General features: G+C 45.2%; 2 protein-coding genes and 1 long non-coding RNA gene across 7 annotated transcripts in view; 1 reads left to right on the top strand and 2 right to left on the bottom strand.

The window, feature by feature from the left end:
* MS4A2 (membrane spanning 4-domains A2) overlaps positions 1–8,958 on the bottom strand; it is a 13,115-nt gene extending 4,157 nt beyond the window's left edge. The window contains exons 1-8 of one of the 4 annotated variants that reach the window (XM_069553266.1): positions 8,842–8,958; positions 6,391–6,586; positions 5,486–5,729; positions 4,813–4,936; positions 3,924–4,058; positions 2,236–2,292; positions 1,071–1,226; positions 618–716 (exon numbers count right to left, since the gene is read on the bottom strand). In XM_069553266.1, the coding sequence (XP_069409367.1) occupies positions 618–716; positions 1,071–1,226; positions 2,236–2,292; positions 3,924–4,058; positions 4,813–4,936; positions 5,486–5,493 (579 nt within the window). In that variant the 5' untranslated portion in view covers positions 5,494–5,729; positions 6,391–6,586; positions 8,842–8,958. Of the gene's footprint in view, positions 1–617; positions 717–1,070; positions 1,227–2,235; positions 2,293–3,923; positions 4,059–4,812; positions 4,937–5,485; positions 5,730–6,390; positions 7,118–8,841 lie in introns of all 4 variants that reach the window. The other 3 variants (XM_069553265.1, XM_069553263.1, XM_069553264.1) reach the window with 3 other exon arrangements.
* Positions 1–11,689, top strand: part of LOC138420109 (uncharacterized) — a 27,341-nt gene extending 15,652 nt beyond the window's left edge. For both annotated transcript variants that reach the window (XR_011249190.1, XR_011445955.1), the window contains 2 exons: positions 4,451–4,546; positions 10,849–11,689. This is a non-coding gene — a long non-coding RNA (uncharacterized lncRNA). The remainder of the gene's footprint in view (positions 1–4,450; positions 4,547–10,848) is intronic.
* On the bottom strand, positions 10,671–19,626 carry MS4A3 (membrane spanning 4-domains A3). The gene is made up of 7 exons (XM_069553267.1): positions 19,474–19,626; positions 17,762–17,920; positions 16,800–16,937; positions 16,092–16,148; positions 15,669–15,827; positions 14,085–14,186; positions 10,671–11,524 (listed from the first exon to the last, which is right to left on the bottom strand). Exons 2-7 carry the CDS (start codon positions 17,903–17,905, stop codon positions 11,453–11,455), a joined length of 672 nt encoding a protein of 223 aa, XP_069409368.1. The 5' UTR covers positions 17,906–17,920; positions 19,474–19,626; the 3' UTR covers positions 10,671–11,452.

Here is a 19,626-nt window from a genome sequence, read left to right as displayed (position 1 = left end):
AAAACTGGGGAAGACACCTGGAAGCGCAGTTGGTAGTCATGACTCAGAGAGGAAACAAAAGATAGGCTTCAGAGCACGTGGGGAGATGAGATCCCAGAACAAGAGGGCAGGGACAAATTTTTAAAAGCCCAGATATTTAAATGATTCCAACATTCTACCTGAATATTTGTCTCTTCTGCTCAACATAACGCTTAATACTTTGAAGCAGCTACATTTCCTAAAATGATGAAGATCTTACTTTCCCAAACTTCAGCCAAAGGAATTATATGAATACTATGACGTTTGTGAATGGAAAATTTGATTCAAAACATGAGATTTGGTTCCCATTTCTTCACACCCTCTCCAGCATGTATTGTTTGTTGACTTTTAATGATGGCCATTCTGACTGGTGGGAGATGAAACCTCATTGTGGTTTTGATTTGCATTTCTCTAATAATGAGTGAGGTTAAAATAAATTAATTCATTCAAAATATGAGATTCGGAAACCAAAATACTGAAACTTGGAGAAATGGAATATTGAAACTGGAAGCAATGTTTCAGGAAACCCAGGCCATACTTTTAAGCAACAACGCCCAAGTTCTTTATCATTTAGGATTTACTATCAGGCCTCCACTTACCTGATTCCCTTCAATTATTTCACCAATTCCATAAGCTATGAGTGACACAGCGCTGCCAAAGCCCAGGATGGTGAGAAGCAGGATTATCGCCACAACCTCCTGTTGAGCAACAGCCAACAACAACCGAGAGGACAAGTGGAGTCACAGGGCAGGAAAGCGCGCTCCCTTACAGCAGCCCCTGCTCTCATCACCCACGCCCACTCAGCACATGGCCAGTTCCTACAGAATGACACGCGCGAACACCAGGAGGTGGTTACTCAAAGCCCCTGGCACCGCCCTAGCGGGATTCAGGTCGAGGTGGGGAAAGAGGCTGGCACGACCCTGGGCACGAGCCTCCAGCACACTGCATCACGTGATGCAGTGGCAGAAAAGGGTGGTGTTCATAGACAGGGAAAGAAGGCATCCCGCTTAGATCAGGACCGGGATCTCAGCCTTCGCGTGAGCGATACGCACGGTGGAGAAGCAGGCCAGGGAGCAGTAGTCATTCTCATAGACCTCCTTGCAGCGGTAGACGTAAGTGGAGCTCTGCTTGAGGTTACTGATGAGGACGCCGACGCCTGTCCCCGCGGCTACGCTGCTAACCGCATTTGCTCCCAGGCATCCTCGGATCTGACGGCAAAGAGGAACATTTAGACTGGGTCCCGCACCTGCCGCAGTGTTCAATCGACCTACCTGCATTTCAGGGCTGGATACATCCAATAAACTCCTCACTTATGCCAAGAGAAAACAGTGAAGTCACTCAGTCGTGTCCAACTCTTTGCGACCCCATGGACTGTAGCCCACCAGGCCCCCCTGTCTTTCACTGTCTCCCAGAGTGTGCTCAGAGTCATGTCCACTGAGTCTAACCATCTTGTCCTCTGTCCTCCCCTTCTCCTCCTGCCTTCAATCTTTCCCAGCACTAGGGTTTTGTCTAATGAGTGGGCTCTCCACATCAGGTGGCCAGAGCTTCAGCTTCAGCATCAGTCCTTCCAATGAATTATTCAGGGTTGATTTCCTTTAGGAAATGGAGAAGGAAATGGCAACCCACTCCGGTATTCTTGCCTGGAGAATCCCATGGACAGAGGAGCTTGGTGGGCTACAGTCCACGGGTCACAAAGAGTCGGACACGACTGAGCAACTTCACTTTCACTTTCCTTTAGGATGGACTGGTTTGATCTCTGAGCTGTCCAGTGGACTCTCAAGAGTCTTCTCCAACACCACAGTTCAAAAGCATCAATTCTTCAGAGCTCAGCCTCCTTTATGATCCAACTCTCACATCTGACATGACTACTGGGAAAACCAAAGCTTTGACTAGACAAACGATACTCATAGCCTCTCATCAATAGACTCCTCAACTGGAAACGAATCATTTGTTGGATCACAGGATGATAGTGTGAGGACATAGCTGGTGTGAGGGTATTTTTTCAACAAGTATCAAATTAATACATTCATTGTTTTCAAGTGATACAATTGTTATTTTAATGATTACATGTTTAGTGACTATATCCAAGACAAAAGTGGATTGGAAGAAAATCACATATCCACATTCACTCAGAAGACATAACAGCACGTCTCCTTCAAGACTCTTAAAATTAAATTTTTCTTACCTTCTCAAGGATAAAGACAGAATGCAACTCACCAGATATGCTGAAGGTTTCCTTTCAGACATGATTGACAAAATTCCAGAAATAGCAAACTGTTCCAAAGGAAGAAGGGGAAAAATGCTCAGTGAACATTAAGATATTAGGAATAGTTTACCTTAATCTACCTGCCAGCTCTAAAAGTGTGTGTAGAAACACATGCGAACACAGGATAAATCAGTCTGTGTCAGCGGTTCTTCTCTGTGTTTCTTCCATCTTCACCTTCCACATAGAAGGTGAAGTTGTGGGCATTCTATAAGGTGTCCTTAAATCCATTTTGTTTTTTAGTTTTATTATTTTATTTTTCTAATTTCCTATAGAAAGCTTCTCAAAATTAAATGTCCATGTGAATGATCTTGTTAAAATGCAAACTGTAAGTCCTAGACGTGGTCTGAGATTCTCCGTCTGTGCCAGGCTGCCAGGTCATGCTGACTCTGAGAGTGCATGGGTCCCCACTAAGTGCTGTGAAGCCCAGCAGCCCCTGGGGCATGACTCTGCTATAACACGACTCGCATTTTATTTGATCGTTTGCTCGAATGAACATCTTGTGTGTTACAGTGTCAGTCCCTCTGGGCAAGAAACATGTGTCTGTCTCCGGAGTCTGCCATCTATCTTGTCGACATATAGCCGTTATGAAAATACACATGGGGAAGGGTTTAGTGAAATTATCAACCAGGAGCACATATTCAAAACATTTCATAGATTCAGATTGTATGGCGAGTTGAGAGACATCCAATGAACTAAATGATCGGAATGAAAAGACAGTAAGGAAGTTTCAAATTAGGTACGGCAAAAGTTTAGGGAGAGTTTTGAACAAGTGACCTGAGACCTGCGTATTTAGCAGAGGGCCAAGCCAGTGCAGTATTTTTAGGGTTAAAATACATCCTCGTGAATGAAAATGTTGACGCAGAAAGCAACAGGGATTAATCAGAAAAAAGCATGCTGAGTGCGAGAAGCTAGGTGTCAAAGAGAAGATGGTGTTATCATTCATTTATATAAAACTCCAGAAAATGCAAACTAATCTGTAGTGACAGAAAGCAAGTGGCTGCCTGAGGATGGTAGGACAGGGCTTGAGGGACGGGTCACCGAGGGGAACAGGGAATTTTGGGCCATGATGAGTATCTTCATTATATTGATGTGGAAAGGTTCTCATGCGTCATCAAAGTTGATCACATTATCCACCTTAAATAGGTGCTGTTTATTATACATCAGTTATATTTCAATAAAAACTATAATTTTTATGAGCTCATTCAGCCATCTAGTTTCCAACTAGTACAATGACGGAAAGAGATTCAGTGAGAAAGTACCTAACAGAGTTTCTAGGGCTCTGTCGAAGCTCATCAAATGTCAGCCTTTCAACAATCTCTCCCCACTACCTTTGCTAAGATAGCTCTACTGGTGAATGGTGTTACGCAAATTTTTCTCAAGTTGGATTCTGAAAGTTTAGGTTCGATTCTTACTAGTTAAATGCCCCTTGAGCAATACATAAACATGTATTAGCTAATTTAACCCAAGGTGCTTTGTAAACTGTAAATATGCCTCTATATCTCTCTATATAACCATATTCACATTAGAATACACTCATATATTATCAACACTTGTTAGAATAAACAATTGTTAGATCCGATCTGGGTAAAAGAAAAGCCACATGCAGTATTATTTCAGACAACTGTAGGCGTATACTCACAAATAGGGCTCCCCAGAACGGGTAGCCAGCTTTAAATGATGAAAAAAAGTATTCAGTAAGCTCTGAATCATTGATCTTGGAGCTCACAATTATTCCAAAATAAAGGTATATCAAACCAATCAGAATTTGTGTTACCTGTGGAAAAATGCATAGATTTTGTGAAATCAGAAGGTATTTTTCTAAGATTACATCAATTTCCTTATAATTGAGGCCAAATGTGAGAAATTGCTTTGGTGTCTTGGGCAGTCCTCAAAAGGATCCAAATGCAGTATTTTCCAGTATCATCTGGCCACTCTAAGAATTTACACTTGGCACGACCTCATCATGCAAGCACAGCCATCTCCTGTGCCTTTATTCACATACTCAAGGTGGGCAGCAATCATGGCTCCTTCTGTCTATGAGAAGACAAAGATTGTAAATCATTCACAGAATGATATTGGTCCATTGGCAACTGGCCAGAGCTGGCAGACCCTGTTTGCTGGTCTGGCCCTAGTCTTCACGAGGAAATGCTTCTTTCTACCCAACAGGGTGCCTGGAGGTGGTGGATCAGTTGCTAAGTCGTGTCCGACCCTGGTAACCCCATGGACTTCAGTCCACCAGGATCTTCTGGTGAGATTTCCCAGGTAAGAATACTGGAGCGGGCTGCCATTTCCCTCTCCAGGGAGTCTTCCCATCCAGGGACTGAATCCAGGCCTCCTGCACTGCAGGCAGATTCTTTGCCACCTGAGCCACTGTCGGGACTCTGCCTAACAGTGTGCGGTGAGTGTCAATAATTTTCTACTAGGTTTTCCCCCCATGAGTCTGAGTAGGGAAGCTATGTTGATGCCACCAAATACTCTTTCTTAGAGCCAGTCTTTAGTCTAGTTGAGGTTGGAGGAGCCTCACTCACCCCCAGGAATTCCAGCTCTCTCTTCAAAACAGTCAGCCACGTTTGGCGTGGTGCGGTTGGGGCAGGCTTTTCCAGTAAGACGCTTTCCTGGAGAGACACTTCTGCAAGTTCAATTTCAGATGCACTGCGGAGTTCACACAGAAATGCGGCTGTGAGAAAACCCTCTAAGTCTCCATGCAAAGATTGCAACTGAGAGAAAGGAGAGTTTTGCTTATTTTTCAAAATAATTCTGTAATTAAAATCTTCACCGTAAAAGTACAGGAAACTCGGAGGCTCAGAGGGTCCAAGTTAGTGGCCAGGATCACTATCTGATCATGGTTAGATGGAACAAAACCCAGACCAAGCCTTCTTATTCTTGTGCTTCTGTGTACTTAATCACTCAGGCATGTCCGATTCTTTGCAACCCCAAGGACTGCAATGTAGCCCACCAGGCTCCTCTGTCCATGGAATTCTCTAGGCAAGAATATGGAGAGGGTAGTCATTCCCCTCTCCAGGTGACCTTCCCGACCCAGAGATCAAACCCAGGTCTCCTGATCGCAAGTGGATGTTCTACCATCTGAGCCAGCAGGGAAGCAGGGAAGCCCCTTCTCATTCTTAATCCAGAGCTGTTAACAGGTTCTTCCCCAGTAATCCATGCTGGTGAGTAAAAGTAAGAACTGCCAAACATGCTTACCTGCACATCTCTCAGTCTTTTTAACATAGAAATGGATCTGAAAAGACGTTCAGTGACACAGTCAACTTCACGGGCATAAAGGAGTGACTTTGAAAGCTCTGTTGGTCTCTGTTCCTATTTTCATCCTTAGAGGAGGCTCACTGGCAACACTATGTCTTCCCAGGCATTGGTATACTTAGCATTTTACAATGGCTTTCAGTCTGTTGCTGATTTCTGAAGCTCTGCCTTCAGTTTCTCCTCAAACCTTTAAAAGGAAGTTTTAATGTGTGTTGGGCTTCCCTGGTGGCTCAGACGGGAAAGAATCCGCCTGCGATTCAGGAAACCTGGGTTTGATCCTTGGGTCGGGAAGATCTCCTGGAGGAGGGCATGGCAACCCACTGCAGTGTTCTTGCCTGGAGAATTCCATGGACAGAGGAGCCTGGCGGGCTGCAGCCCATGGGGTTGCAAAGAGTCGGACAGACTGAGCGACTAACACACATCCCATATGTGCTGATCTTCGGTATCCAGAGGGAGACTAAACTATTCACACCTCCACCGGATTTCACCCTGCGAACATTTCCCTCTAAACAGGGGGGCAGGATCCGCAGCTTGAGAGTCACAGAGAGTCACACATCAGACACAGAGGCAAGGGGGTACGAAGCCCCTACTTCAAGCCTGGAATATGAGCCTCTTTTGTTAGAAAACTTCAGCTGTTCCCAACCTACAGGCTAAATAAAAACCTTCTTCTCCCATTGACCAGAGAGAACTACTGGGAAAGTATAGCAAATAACTGCTTTATACTCGGTATTTTCAATAAGCCCAGTGGGCCCACGCCCAAGTTCACGACCTGGCATCGCCCCAGCACTGTGGCTGTCTCCAGTTCGTTAAGTGATGGGGAGTAGAAACAACTAACAGCTTGCGCCTACCTGGCGGGCTCCCGTGGAGTGGGGAGAGCGAGCTCTGCCCTGCTCCTGCCTTCCGCCTCCATTGTCTCGCTAGCAGAGCTCTCCGGGGATGAAGGGCAATGTCACAAGCCCTGGTGGGCTCCCTCTCAGAGTCTCTGGACGGTCAGCGAAGAGGGGTGACTCATGACGTGGGTAACTGTCTTCACACTTTTAGACACTGGCCAGAGAGATAAGTTTCCTGGCTGATTACGATCAACAGGGCTTTTCTTGTTATCATAAAGAACAAAATTGAATGGGCTACTGAATTGGGATGAGTGTGAGTTGGGGAGACTTGAGACTCTTGGAGGACAATTCTTTCTGAAATCAGCAGGATTTACAAAACCCCAAAATGAGAGGGTTTAGTTGGAATTGCGAAGGTGAGAGAGAACTGCAGGGCAAAAAGAGACTGTGCTTCTCTCCTGGTGTTTCCTCTGCTTGTGACCCAGGTCAGCCGTCCCTATGTCGGAGTCCTCCAGTTGTCTTCAGAGGACGGGGCTGCACAGGTGGTCCAAGGCTGAAGCACTGTTTGCAAACAGGAGTGTTTCTGATACCTTTCTCCAGACTCTTTCATGTCGCTGCAAGCGGCGTTCTTTCACTCTTTTTATGGCCGAGTAGCATCCCATCGTGTGTGTGTGCCACAGCTCCTTTATCCAGTCATCTGTCGGTGGGTGTTTAGGCTGCTCCCACGTTCTGGATATTGTAAACAGTGCTGAAATGAACATTAGGGGGCATGTATCTTGTCAAATTATGATTTTCTCCAGATATATGCCCAGGAGTGGGATTGTTGGATCAGAAGGTGGCTCTATTTTTAGTTTAAATAGAGCCTCGGGATTTTTCATTCGCTCACATCTCCCTTAGAGAAGTTACACCATATTTGCTAGAAAAGACCTCAAAGAAATGTCTCCTTATGGCGCTTTCTGGAAGCGGTCTATAATACCTCATTGTGTTTGCAGAGAATAGTCAGAAACTAAACTTGAGGTTTAGAGAGGAAAGAGACTGAGGATGGTCTTTGGTGTTTGGACACAAGCCTATTTTGTGAGAATTTTCAATAGAAACTTGCAAAATGCAAATCAGTAGCTGAGATGCATCTTGTGAGTTTCAACGAGTTTCACACCCCAGCTTTCGCCAGCTCCTTCCTGGGCTGAGATGCTTATCATCTTCTGTGTCCTCACTTTGGGTCTTTGTATAAACACACTCCTCGATCTTTCGCAACAGTAGACACTGAAACATACACCAAAGTGCCTTTTTTTTGGTGTGGGCAAACTTATCAAGATGAGTTTTGACCATGCCTCTGCCTGAAGGAGGAGATAACAGTGCCGGCATTCCTCCCACGGCAGGCGTTTCCTCCTCCTGGAGCACATCTGCCCACACTGTTCACCCACTCATCATCCGGCTTCCTCTTTGACAAGCAACGTTTCTTCTCTTTGATATACACTGGGTTTATTTCCCCAAACTCCAAAGAAATTTGCTTTCAGATCCCATCTGGCCAATTGTTTCCTCAAACTGAATGTTCAGGTCACTTAAATGTGCACGCATTTACATGTTGCGAATTGAAAATTGCTATCTCTTCAGGGTATTTTCTGAAACTCCCAAAGGAATCCCAGTCTTTCTCTCTCTCTGACACACACACACACACTCACACACACACACACACACACACAGACACACAGTCTAGAGCAAACAAGCATGGAGGTCAGAGAGCAAATTTCTTCCTCTTTTCAATGTTATAGCAGTTATCCACGCCAATTCAACGAGAGAAAAAAGTGTGAGGATAGATGCTGAGCTTTTTTATAATTTTATTTATTTTTGGCTCTGCTGGGTCTCTGATGCTTAGGGGCTCCTCTGCAGCTGCGGTGCGTGGGTCGGTCACTGCAGTGGCGTCTCTTGTTGCAGCATGGCACTTGTGCTTCTGCAGTTGTGGTCTGTGGGCTATTTGTGGCTCACAGGCTCTAGAGCACAGCCTCAGTAGTTGTGAAACATGGGCTTAGTTGCTCTGTGGCACGTGGGATTGTCCCAGACCAGGGATCAAACAGTGTCTCCTACACTGGCAGGTGGATTCCTTACCATTGAGCTGCCAGGCAGGCCCTATACTGATCTTCAAAAGAGAAATGAAATTGCTTTCACTTGTAGATGTAAATAAGAGCAAGATGTAAAGATGAACAAGATAAAGGAAAACATTATATAGTTAAAAAGAAGACCTGATTGAAGAAAAGAGACCTGATTAAAAAAAAGACCTAATTAAAAAGATCTTATTAAAATAAGACCTGAAGAGCAAAATATAAATGATACCATTTAATATATTAATATTAATACTATTTCAATTCCCACAAATTGGTCTATGATTTTTAAATCAAAGTTGCAAAATATTTCAGAGCTTTATATAGGAAAAGCAGAATTAATGAAAAATGACAATAAAAATGTTACTGCAAATACCTTTCCTTTCCCTGAAGTCTATTCACCAATGGTTTGGTTCACTGTATCAGACTCCTGACCACCCTTCTTCTCTTTACTCCTTCCAAACCACTCTGCCTTGCAACTGCGATGACAGTCCTAAATTCCAAGTACATGACCTGACCTGTTCATTGTGTGGGTAAATATTTAATAGCTTGCTTTCTAGGGTTGGAGGGTGGAACTTGGCCCTGGACAGTAAGGAATCCACCTGCAACGCAGGGTCTTCAGTCCCTGGGTCGGGAAGATCCCCTGGAAGAGGGCGTGGCAACCTTCTCCAGTGTTCTTGGCTAGAGAATGCCATGGACAGAGGAGCCTGGCGGGCCTCAGTCCACTGGATTGCAAACAGGCAGACATGACTGAACGCCTAAGCACGCACGTGGTATAAACAGTTTCACCACAGCCTGCTTCAAGCTAACAAACTTATGTTCAGTCATCCTCACTGAAAATTAAAGTCACCACTCTCAAGGCAATCTAAGCCAGTCCGACAGCACCGTCTGTTTCTTTCAGGCAAGGCTTTCCTGGGGCCCGAGGCCGCAGAGGGGAGTGAGAACGGAGGTCCCTGCCTGCTCACACCCTGAGGAAGGGGCACGCTCATTCCTTACTCGGGCTGGAGGTAGCCTGGAGAGATGCTTGGGGGTTTGGCCCCCCTTAGACGGTGCTGTGTGCGGGGGCACACACACTACCTTGCTTGCTGTTCTGTCTCATCTTCTGCGAGGCATACACGTCCCTCTCCAAACTGAGGTCTCGCCATCTGCCCCTCACGCATCAAAGTCAGACACACTAAAGCCTCTGGGGTGCTCCCTGAATATCCCCAATTCTCTCCTGCTTAGAGGCTTTTGCATATGTCCGGCTTCTTCCTTTTCCCCTTCATCATGCTAACTTGCAATCATCTTTAGGATCTCAGTTTAGGGGACTTCCCTGGAGGCCCAGTGGCCAACACTCCACACTCCCAATGCAAGGGACCTGGGAACTAGATCCCATGAGCCAAGACTTCCTGTGCCACAGCTAAAGATCTCATGTGCTGTAATGAATACCCAGTGCAACCAAATAAATAAACAAATAAAATTGCTAATGTTCTTGAAAAAAAAATCTCAGTTTAGGAGAAAAGTCTTCTCCCCAAAATTGTTATTTTCATCTCTTTAACCTGGTTTAGAAACTCTTTCTATGAGCTTCCAAAGATTCCTACACTCTTCCGATCACAGCCCTTATTGCTCCACGTTATAACGATATGTTCCTGTGGGCCTGAATCTCCCACAAAGAGCAACCAGAGAACAGAGACTGGCTCACTGGCTACTGCATGCAGAGCGCACGGCACGCAGTAGGCACTTTCTGAATAGCTGTTCAACGGATTGAAAAAGAAACAAATTATATTTAATGCGCATGTATGCATTTCTTCATAGATTACGTATATTTTACATATATGTATCATCTGGAGAGGCGAGAATTGTTAGTAGAGAAAACTACAGAAAAATCTTTGCATGTATGGCAAACAGGGAGCTAAGAGAACCTTATAGGTGTGAATTTATGGACACCGTGGATGGCTCAAGAGAGGGAAATTAATTCATAAAGCAGAAATATAAGTCTGTCAGCGGTAGATATACAAATCAGGAGCCAGAGATATCAAAAAGAACAGCAAATTGCTACCTGAGAAGATGGTTGTGGATGTCACTGGAGGGGATGGGAGGAGCCACATGGAAGCGTGAGGGTTTCTGCCGTCTTTAATGCACACCCATCTGACCACCATCTCACCTCAGCCTTACCAGCACAAAAAGACCACCAGCAGCAGCAGCAGCATTATCAGACAGCTGTGATTCTATTTTCACATCTGCTTTATTTCTACTTACTCTGCATAACAATGAATTAGTTGGTACTGTAATACCTATTTTACAGATGAGAAAAAAATAGATTAAGTTCACACAGACAGTATCAGAATTTGCGCTCAGGTTTGGAAGAGTCTAAAGCTTTAATTCTTTCTTCTCTGCATTACAGATTCTCACTGTCCTTTGAAGGACAAATATTGATTTTGCTCTCAAAGACCCCCATCTAAGGCATCATTTTTGTATCTGGACATGTGTGAATTTCAGCAGTTCACTGAAAAAAAGGCTTCAAGACTTGACCCTCCTACCTCAAATACAGTAAAAATTTATCTTAATGTTATTTTGGTTATTTTTTGGACAGTTTTTGCAATGTTGGTGTCAACTAAAGTCAAGAAGCATTTTTCTGTAATGGGAAATGTCTCACTTATTTTTCCTTCTCACCGGGGTTGGAAGTTGGAGTTTAGAAAGAATACATGAAATAAGGAGTATTCTCTCTGCCTTTTTTAAACCTTAGAAGACAATGAAGCAGGCAGGTAAGAAGAAAGAGAACTGATTTCTGGGAACAATTTTAGCGTGGTGATCATAGCAGGTACAAAAGAAAGGGTGCCTAGGGAAGCACATTTGTCCTTCTATCCCAGGACTTATGAGGGAGTTTACAGTCAGGACAGAAAGGATTGAGCCCTAGTTTCTCTCGATGGGCACCACGATGGCAGAGACGTGGTTCACAGTCTCGTGTTCTCTGGAGGTCCTGGATGGAGCACTGACTCACTGGAGATTCAAGACTGAATTTCCTTGCTTTCATTTGGAGGCATTCTTGATTCCCCAGGATTAGAAAGGGAGGAAATTGCCTGGAAAATAAAACAACATCAAACTCCAGGAACAGGATCAACACGGCCCTCTCCTTCCAATTATCATCATGATCAACGCCAACAATACTCATTCACTGATTATCACTGCGCTCAAATATTGTATACAGAGTCCTTATAGCAAGCATTAAAAATGAACAAAAACAGCATATGTCTGGCTGAGTCCTTTTGTTGTTCACCTGAAACTAATCACAATATTGTTAACTGGCTATATGCCAACACAAAATACAAAGTGTAAAGAAAAAAAATGGACAAGGACATCTTCAGTTTAAAATTAAGATAGCCCAAATCCAGAAAGAATTTGTGGGTTTTCCTGGAAGTATAACTAGAAAGTGACAAGTTTAAAAAATAATAATTTAATTCTATCCGTGTGAAAAATGTATGCTCCTATTTAGGAATGATACGCCCAAGAAGGAATTAATATCCAACATATATAAATAGCTCATACAACTCAACATCAAAAGAAAAGAAAATTCAGAAATGGGCAGAAGAACTGTGTAGACATTTTTCCAAACAGGAAAAACAAATGACCAACAGGTACATGGAAAGATACTCAACGTCACTAATCCTCAGGGACATGCGAATCCTAACCACAACTAGATACCACCTCATGCCTGTCGGAATGACTGTTATCAAAAAGTCTCCAAGTAAGACGTGGGTGAGGATGTGGAGAAAGGGGAACCCTCCTACAGCCTCCGCTGTCGATGGGAAGGTAACTCGGTACAGCCACCGCGGAAACCAGTATGGAGGTTTCTCAAAGAAATAAAACAGACCCACCATGACTGAGCAGTTCTGCTCCTGCGTATACAGCCCCCAAAACCCCAAATGCTAACTCAAAGAGATACACGCACTTTAACGTCCACAGTAGCATCATTTACAGTCGCCAAGAAATGGAAGCAACACACGTGTCCATCAACAGATGAACGGAGAAAGAACACAGAGCTACATCCCTAGAGATACAGGCACATCCGTAGACATTCACATTCAGTATAGACGCATTCACCGGAAATACCAGCAAACCACGAAAAGGAACAAAAGGGTGCCGTTTCGCAGCAGCATGGATGGACTGGGAAGACACTGTGCTGAGCGAGAGAAGCTAGACAGAGGCGGATAAATGCTGCACGATATCACTCATGCGGACTCTAGAAAATGCAACAAGCAAATGAAAATAGTAAAAAAAGAAGCAGACTCACAGATGTAGAGAACAAACTGGTGGTTATCAGTGGGGAGGGAAGGGCAGGTTATATAGAGGGGAAGGAGGGGAGGGAGGGGAGGGCAGGTTATATAGAGGGGAGGGAGGGGAGGGAGGGGAGGGAGGGGAAGGAGAGGAGGGAGGGGAGGGCAGGTTATATAGAGGGGAAGGAGGGGAGGGAGGGGAGGGCAGGTTATATAGAGGGGAGGGAGGGGAGGGAGGGGAGGGAGGGGAGGGAGGGGAGGGCAGGTTATATAGAGGGGAGGGAGGGGAGGGAGGGGAAGGAGAGGAGGGAGGGGAGGGCAGGTTATATAGAGGGGAAGGAGGGGAGGGAGGGGAGGGCAGGTTATATAGAGGGGAGGGAGGGGAGGGAGGGGAGGGCAGGTTATATAGAGGGGAGGGAGGGGAGGGAGGGGAAGGGGAGGAGGGAGGGGAGGGCAGGTTATATAGAGGGGAAGGAGGGGAGGGAGGGGAAGGAGGGGAGGGAGGGGAAGGAGGGGAGGGAGGGGAAGGAGGGGAGGGAGGGGAAGGAGGGGAGGGAGGGGAAGGGGAGGAGGGAGGGGAGGGCAGGTTATATAGAGGGGAAGGAGGGGAGGGAGGGGAAGGAGGGGAGGGAGGGGAAGGAGGGGAGGGAGGGGAAGGAGGGGAGGGAGGGGAAGGAGGGGAGGGAGGGGAGGGCAGGTTATATAGAGGGGAGGGAGGGGAGGGAGGGGAAGGAGGGGAGGGAGGGGAAGGAGGGGAGGGAGGGGAGGGCAGGTTATATAGAGGGGAAGGAGGGGAGGGAGGGGAGGGCAGGTTATATAGAGGGGAGGGAGGGGAGGGAGGGGAAGGAGGGGAGGGAGGGGAAGGAGGGGAAGGAGGGGAGGGAGGGGAAGGAGGGGAGGGAGGGGAGGGCAGGTTATATAGAGGGGAAGGAGGGGAGGGCAGGTTATACAAAGGTGAGGAAGGGGAGGGAGGGGAGGGCAGGTTATATAGAGGTGAGGGAGTGGGAGGTACCAACTATTGGGTATAATACAGGCTCAAAGATGAATTACACAGCTCAGGGAATATAGCCAACATTTTGCAATAATTATAAAACGAATGTCATCTTTAAACATTGTATAAAAAGTAAAAATTAATTTTTTAAATGCTCTTAAAGATGAAATACACTGCTTCCTCTTGTATTTTTAGGTTAGAATTCTTTTCCAACCTTCATGCCAAGTCTAACATTTGTACGAGCTATAACTCCAGGAACCCCACAAGTCGTTATCGTATGAAAGTTTCTATCCAGTTCCAAAAGTCAGGGACAATCTTAAACCCTAGAGGGAAGGTGCAGATCATGTGAATTTTAAGTCATTTAAACAAACCCACCTTTCTTAAATGGCAGCAGTTTGCTTTGAGCCACAGGGCTATGACAGAGCAGGCTATGCACAATTCCAGCAAGGTGAGGACCAGCATCAGTGATATGAGACCCTAGAGGGTATGATGCCACAGATTAGATCCAGTAGAAACGCTCAGAGGAGACAGAAAGGCCAGCAGGAAACCAAACTATAACCCCTACCCTCCATAAAACAAGGCAGAGTGAGGCACAGTTAGATTTAATACACAGCCACACACCAACACACTACATGAGACACAAGGCCCATCTAAAAGCCTGTAAACCTTTTTCCTGGAAAGAGAGACACAGGTGCTTCTGTATCAACCTATGTGAAACAGCTATAGCGGGGAAAGTGCTGACATTACCATTAACATCCACCAGCTGGAATAGCAGTAAACCCGGGAGACGCATAGGCAGCTTAGGAAAAGGGGCAAAAGGGACCCTTTCATCAGCTCTTTACTTGTGCTTCCTAGAGGTTTAGGCATTAACAGTATGCCTACAAACTAAAGTAGTAAGCTGAAGAGTGAAACGCAAAATTACTGGCTCCTTCTACATCGGTGAGGCACCTAGAAGAAACAAATGCTAATCCCTCTGGAGAGAAACGCTTCCAAAACACACACACACACAAAATCAAACCCATATAAATGCAAACTGAGATTATTAAAAATATAATGGAGAACATTAGGACTCAGACTCCCATGAGTAGCATCAGCAAACAGGAAGATTAAGCCAGTAAAAAACAGTTCACAAATCATGGGAAAATAAACAATTTGGAGGAAAATATTAATTTCTCAGTTGACTGTAGTAGAGGGAGAACACGTAAACACAAGCCAAAAAAAACACTTTGGAAAGGCTATTAAAGATTTTCCCTTTTAAAATACCACACTCAGATAAATTCAAAAGAAAAGCCGTTCAAAGCTTCAGTGAGTCACTATTTGAAAATCCCAGACCACAGAGAAAACTGTAAATCTCCCAAGTTAGTTTCATTACGAAAACTGTGAAATCAAACTTTTTAAATGTAATCTCTCTGGAGAATGTAACAGTATCAGTAGCAGTGTGTGCTGCATGCTAATTCGCTTCAGTCCTGTCTGAATCTTTGCAACCCCATGGACTGTAGCCCACTAGGCTCCTCTGTTCATGGGATTCTCTAGGCAAGAACACTGGAGTGAGTTGCCATGCCCTCCTCCAGGGGATCTTCCCCACCCAGGGATCAAACCTGCATCTCATATCTCCTGCATTGACTGGTGGGTTCTTTACCACAGGTACCGCCTGGGAAGCCCATTAGCAGTAGCAGCAGTATGTAATAATAATCTAATACAGTATGCATTGTGTTAATTACTTATCAAATATTAATTTACATAATCTTTACATATAATAATTTAGTCTATTACTATCCTCATTTCAGTGATGATAAAATTGAAACACAAAGAGGTTATCTTATTTGCTCCTTCAAAGCAAAGCTACTAAGTGGTAGAACCAAGATTCAAATCAAGGCAGCAGGGTGCCTGATATATTAGTTCCTCTGTACTTTGGATTGTTGAAGTACTTCATAATTATACATAATTTTTAAGACATACGTTTGAAGAGGCTTCCATGTAAATGCACAAGGCAGGTGGCTGGGAAGACTGACAGTCCTTGAGTAATGGGTCATTAGCAAATAAATTCATTGAGAGAAAAACAATCCCGACCACTGCGACGGAGGCACTGGCAGAGTGCATCCCCAAACTGCTCTCCAGCTGCAAGAGAAGAAAAGGTCATCACTTCATACAGGCAGCGCATGCTGCGTTCCTAGGGCTCCAGTTCATCTAGGTGAGCAGCCACGGAAAGGGCTTTACACGCCCAGCTACAGCCTAGTCCTAGAGAAACATCAGTGAACCAAAACGCTCCACCCCAAGACTCAGGGTCTCGGCTGGACTCACCCACCTCTACTCTCCTACCGCTAATGGGTGAGCTGTTTCTGCTCCTGTGATCACAGAGAAAGAGGGCGAATGGCCACTTACCAGTGTTTTTGTGGGTTTTTTCCCGGCTAAGAGAGATAAAATTCCCGAAACAAGAAACTGTTCGAAAATAGGAAGTGAAGCAGAGAAAGGAATATGTAGTCTTAATTAGCAGATAACGACCAGCAATTGTACAAAACTTCTCAAATTCACCTTCTAGAACACAAAATTACACTTGATTCTACTCATTATTTAATACAAGTACAATCTTAAATGACTTTAAATTTTGCATAAGTGTGTAAGACTTTCATTTTGCTTTGTATCTGGCCTTTTACAGGTTATATGGATATGCCCAGTTTGACATATAACAATACACATATTCAATGTAATATAATTATCTTTATGCTTGGGTTTACATTAAATATAAATAATATTCACTTATATTTAATATCATTCTCATATTCTTACCCAAGCTTCAGACAATGTGTTTCATTTATTGGACTAGGTGTTCTAAAAATCTTTTATACATCTAAATGTCTATATGGACATACAAATGTCTATTTTGACATAATATTAGTTCCACGAGTCTAATTTTGATAAATGGGATTCTTTACATGTTCATGGCATTCTCAAAACTCCAGTGCATTCTTTGCCTCAAAAATCTCACATTTACCAAGCCACTCCTAAAACGTGAGGGAAAAGTTGCCCAAGTACATTCCTAGTAGCGGCAGCTAAGAAATGATAATCAGTCAGTGGAATTTGACTACTCACAAATATAGCCCCCCATGTGGAATAACCTGTGTAAACAACCGAGAAAAAGAAGTAACTGGAGGGATGGGACAAGTTTTGTACGGAATGCATGAAGCCACCCAGAGCCAGAATTACTGCTCCATTCAGGATCTGGACCGCCTGCAAAAGGAGGGAAAAAGAGAAAGCGTGAATGACCACGTGCTGGCCCACACTGGGGAGAGGTCGCTTTACTTAATTTTTTTCTTTCCCATCGCGGTTTACTGCAGGATATTGAATATAGTCCCTCTGCTCAATAGTGGGACCATGTTTACCCACCCTACACGCATATTAACGTCACAGTTTGCGTCTGCTCACCCCGGCTCCCAGCTCACCCCTCCCCGCCCCCCACCCCTTGTCAATCACGAGTCTATCTGTATCCGCTTCTGTTTCCTAGTAGGCTCATTGGCGTCATGGTTTAGACTCCACACATAAGTGACATCATATGGTACTTGGAGAAGAGATCACTTTAATTTTCCTCAAAAAGGAGATATCAGTGCTTGAAATGGTCAAAAATCAAGCCTAGATTAACGGGGCGAGGGTCTGCTCTGGAAGGCTTGTGTCCCTGCGATGCCCACTGATTCCGACGGCAGCGCTCATCGTCCCCTCTGCCGCCGCACCGAGTCCATCCTCACAGACTCCCTTCGGAAAAGCACAGAGTGAAGGAGACACGGCTGAGCACAGCCTGGCCCACTGGCCTCCCCGCCTGCCTCGGGCCGCAGCTCGGCGAAGCCCGTTCTCCAGCCGCGACAGGGTGTCTCCCACCGGGAGGTTATGCCTCCGCGTGTCTCCTCTTCAGGGGCAAAATATGCCCCCGTCTTCTTAAACCACATGACCGATCCAGCGATGAGTAACTCAGAAATCCCCATGGAGACATAAACAAGGTTTCCCATGGGATGGTCATCGCCTTCCCTCTTGAAGAAGTGTACCAACGGAGCCTGACTTACCCCGAGGACTTGCAGCACCTCCGGGTGGTTCTGCGACCGGGGGTCGGCGGAGCGGCCCCCCGCCGCCGCTTCCCCGGGGCGCCCGGGGGCCTCACCCGCGCGGGCTGCCCGCAGCTCTGCACCATCAGCTTCCTGGGAGGCCATCTGGGGTCTCGATGGCTGTCAGAGGAAAGAAACCCAAAATGTTGATGCTTTCCCTTTTATTGCTAACTAATAATGGCTTTTTGTTTCCACCGCAACGAAAGGGTTCCACTTTGTCTAGATATCAAAACAACCCTCCACCAACGGGGCAGAGGTTTTACACCGCTTACTCCCTTTTGATGTTGGAGTAGCAGGCATCGTCAGACCACTATACGAGGCCTGGGAACAGCCCCTCACTCTGTAGCAGTGCAGACGGCCCCTTTCTCTCTTTTACGTGCACGCATATACTATGCGGTCCTCTTCAGTCCTGGACATCCACGTTCTAGACGGAGCACCGATCTCTCATGGGCGGAGGATAACATTAGTCACATTCTAAGATAACAACACGTGTCATTTGTTGAATATTCACAGCTATGTGCCAAGCACCGTCTACTTTCTGTGAATTTATTAACATACTTAATCCTGCCAACAACTTCGTGGTACAATACTATTATCCCTATTTTAAAAATGAGAAAACTGAGGCATAGACAGCTTACACAGCTTTCTCAAACTAATACAGCTTGTGAGTTCAGATTCTACTTGGGATATCTACTTTAATGTTCAACATTTTTTAAGTCATTGATTTACATAGCGATATATGGAATAAATCACAATGGAGAGAGTTTAAGTACCATGGGGAAGCCAGGTATAAATCCAGATTTGACCACTTCCTAGTTGTATGACCTAGTAGTGGGAATCTCAGTTTTAGCAACTCTAAAATGGACATAATTTTAATTTCATATTAACATTGCAAAGTCCAGGCTAAGAAAAATATCCAATAGGTCTCCACTTTAGATAGAATATTCGACTTGCTAACATGTACGTGCTGTGGCTCCCCACATGGCGCAGTGGTGGAGTCTACCTGCCAGTGCGAGAGGCTCAGGACATGTGGGCTTGATCAGGTCAGGAAGATCCCCTGGAGTAGGAGACGACAACCCCCTCCAGTGCTTGCTTGAAAACTCCCATAGACAGAGGAGCCTGGCGCGTTGTATTCCCTGGGGTTGCCAAGGGTTGGACACAGCTGATCACAAACACGCACAAGGCAAGTGTGTCTGCATCTGTGTGTGTCCATGAGTACATTTTCCCGAAGAAATAGCTGCGTGATTGTGTCCAGCACTTTCTCACTATGGCATCAGAGTAGCAGTCAAATTCTAAGGGGAGGCATCCTCATAGTTAAATGTTCAGCAACTGAACAAAAGACCCTGAAGACATTCTGAGCATCCCACTGGCTGGCAACTTTGACAGACAACAAGAAAAGTGGGCTTTCTGTGGAGAGGGAATCTGTTTTCTTAATTAACTTTCATTGGAGTAGAGTTGCTTTGCAATGCTGTTAGTTTCTGCTGTACAGCACAGAGAATCAGCTATTTGTGGACATATACCCCCTCTTTTCTGATTTCCTTCACCACAGAGCACTGAGTTCCCTGGGCTAAAAGTAGATTCTTATTAGCTATCTCTTTGCAAAACATTTACAGAGACACAGACGCAGAGAACAAACACATGGACACCCAGGAGAGCGGATCTGTAGTATTTACCTTGGAGGCTTCAGACCTTGGTTGAATTATTTTCTCTTAAGCCCACCTCATTACAAGCAGGAGACACTCAATAAAGATCGCTTATGGTACCCTTCCCGGAAAACAGTAGCCTCTTTTAACTCAGGCTTGATGCAAGATTTTGCCTTACACCAC

This window comes from Ovis canadensis, chromosome 15 (genome assembly GCF_042477335.2).
Source record: "Ovis canadensis isolate MfBH-ARS-UI-01 breed Bighorn chromosome 15, ARS-UI_OviCan_v2, whole genome shotgun sequence".
Lineage (NCBI taxonomy): Eukaryota > Metazoa > Chordata > Mammalia > Artiodactyla > Bovidae > Ovis > Ovis canadensis.
The sequence above is the reverse complement of the archived record's forward strand: the minus strand, read 5'-3'. Positions and strand labels throughout refer to the sequence as shown.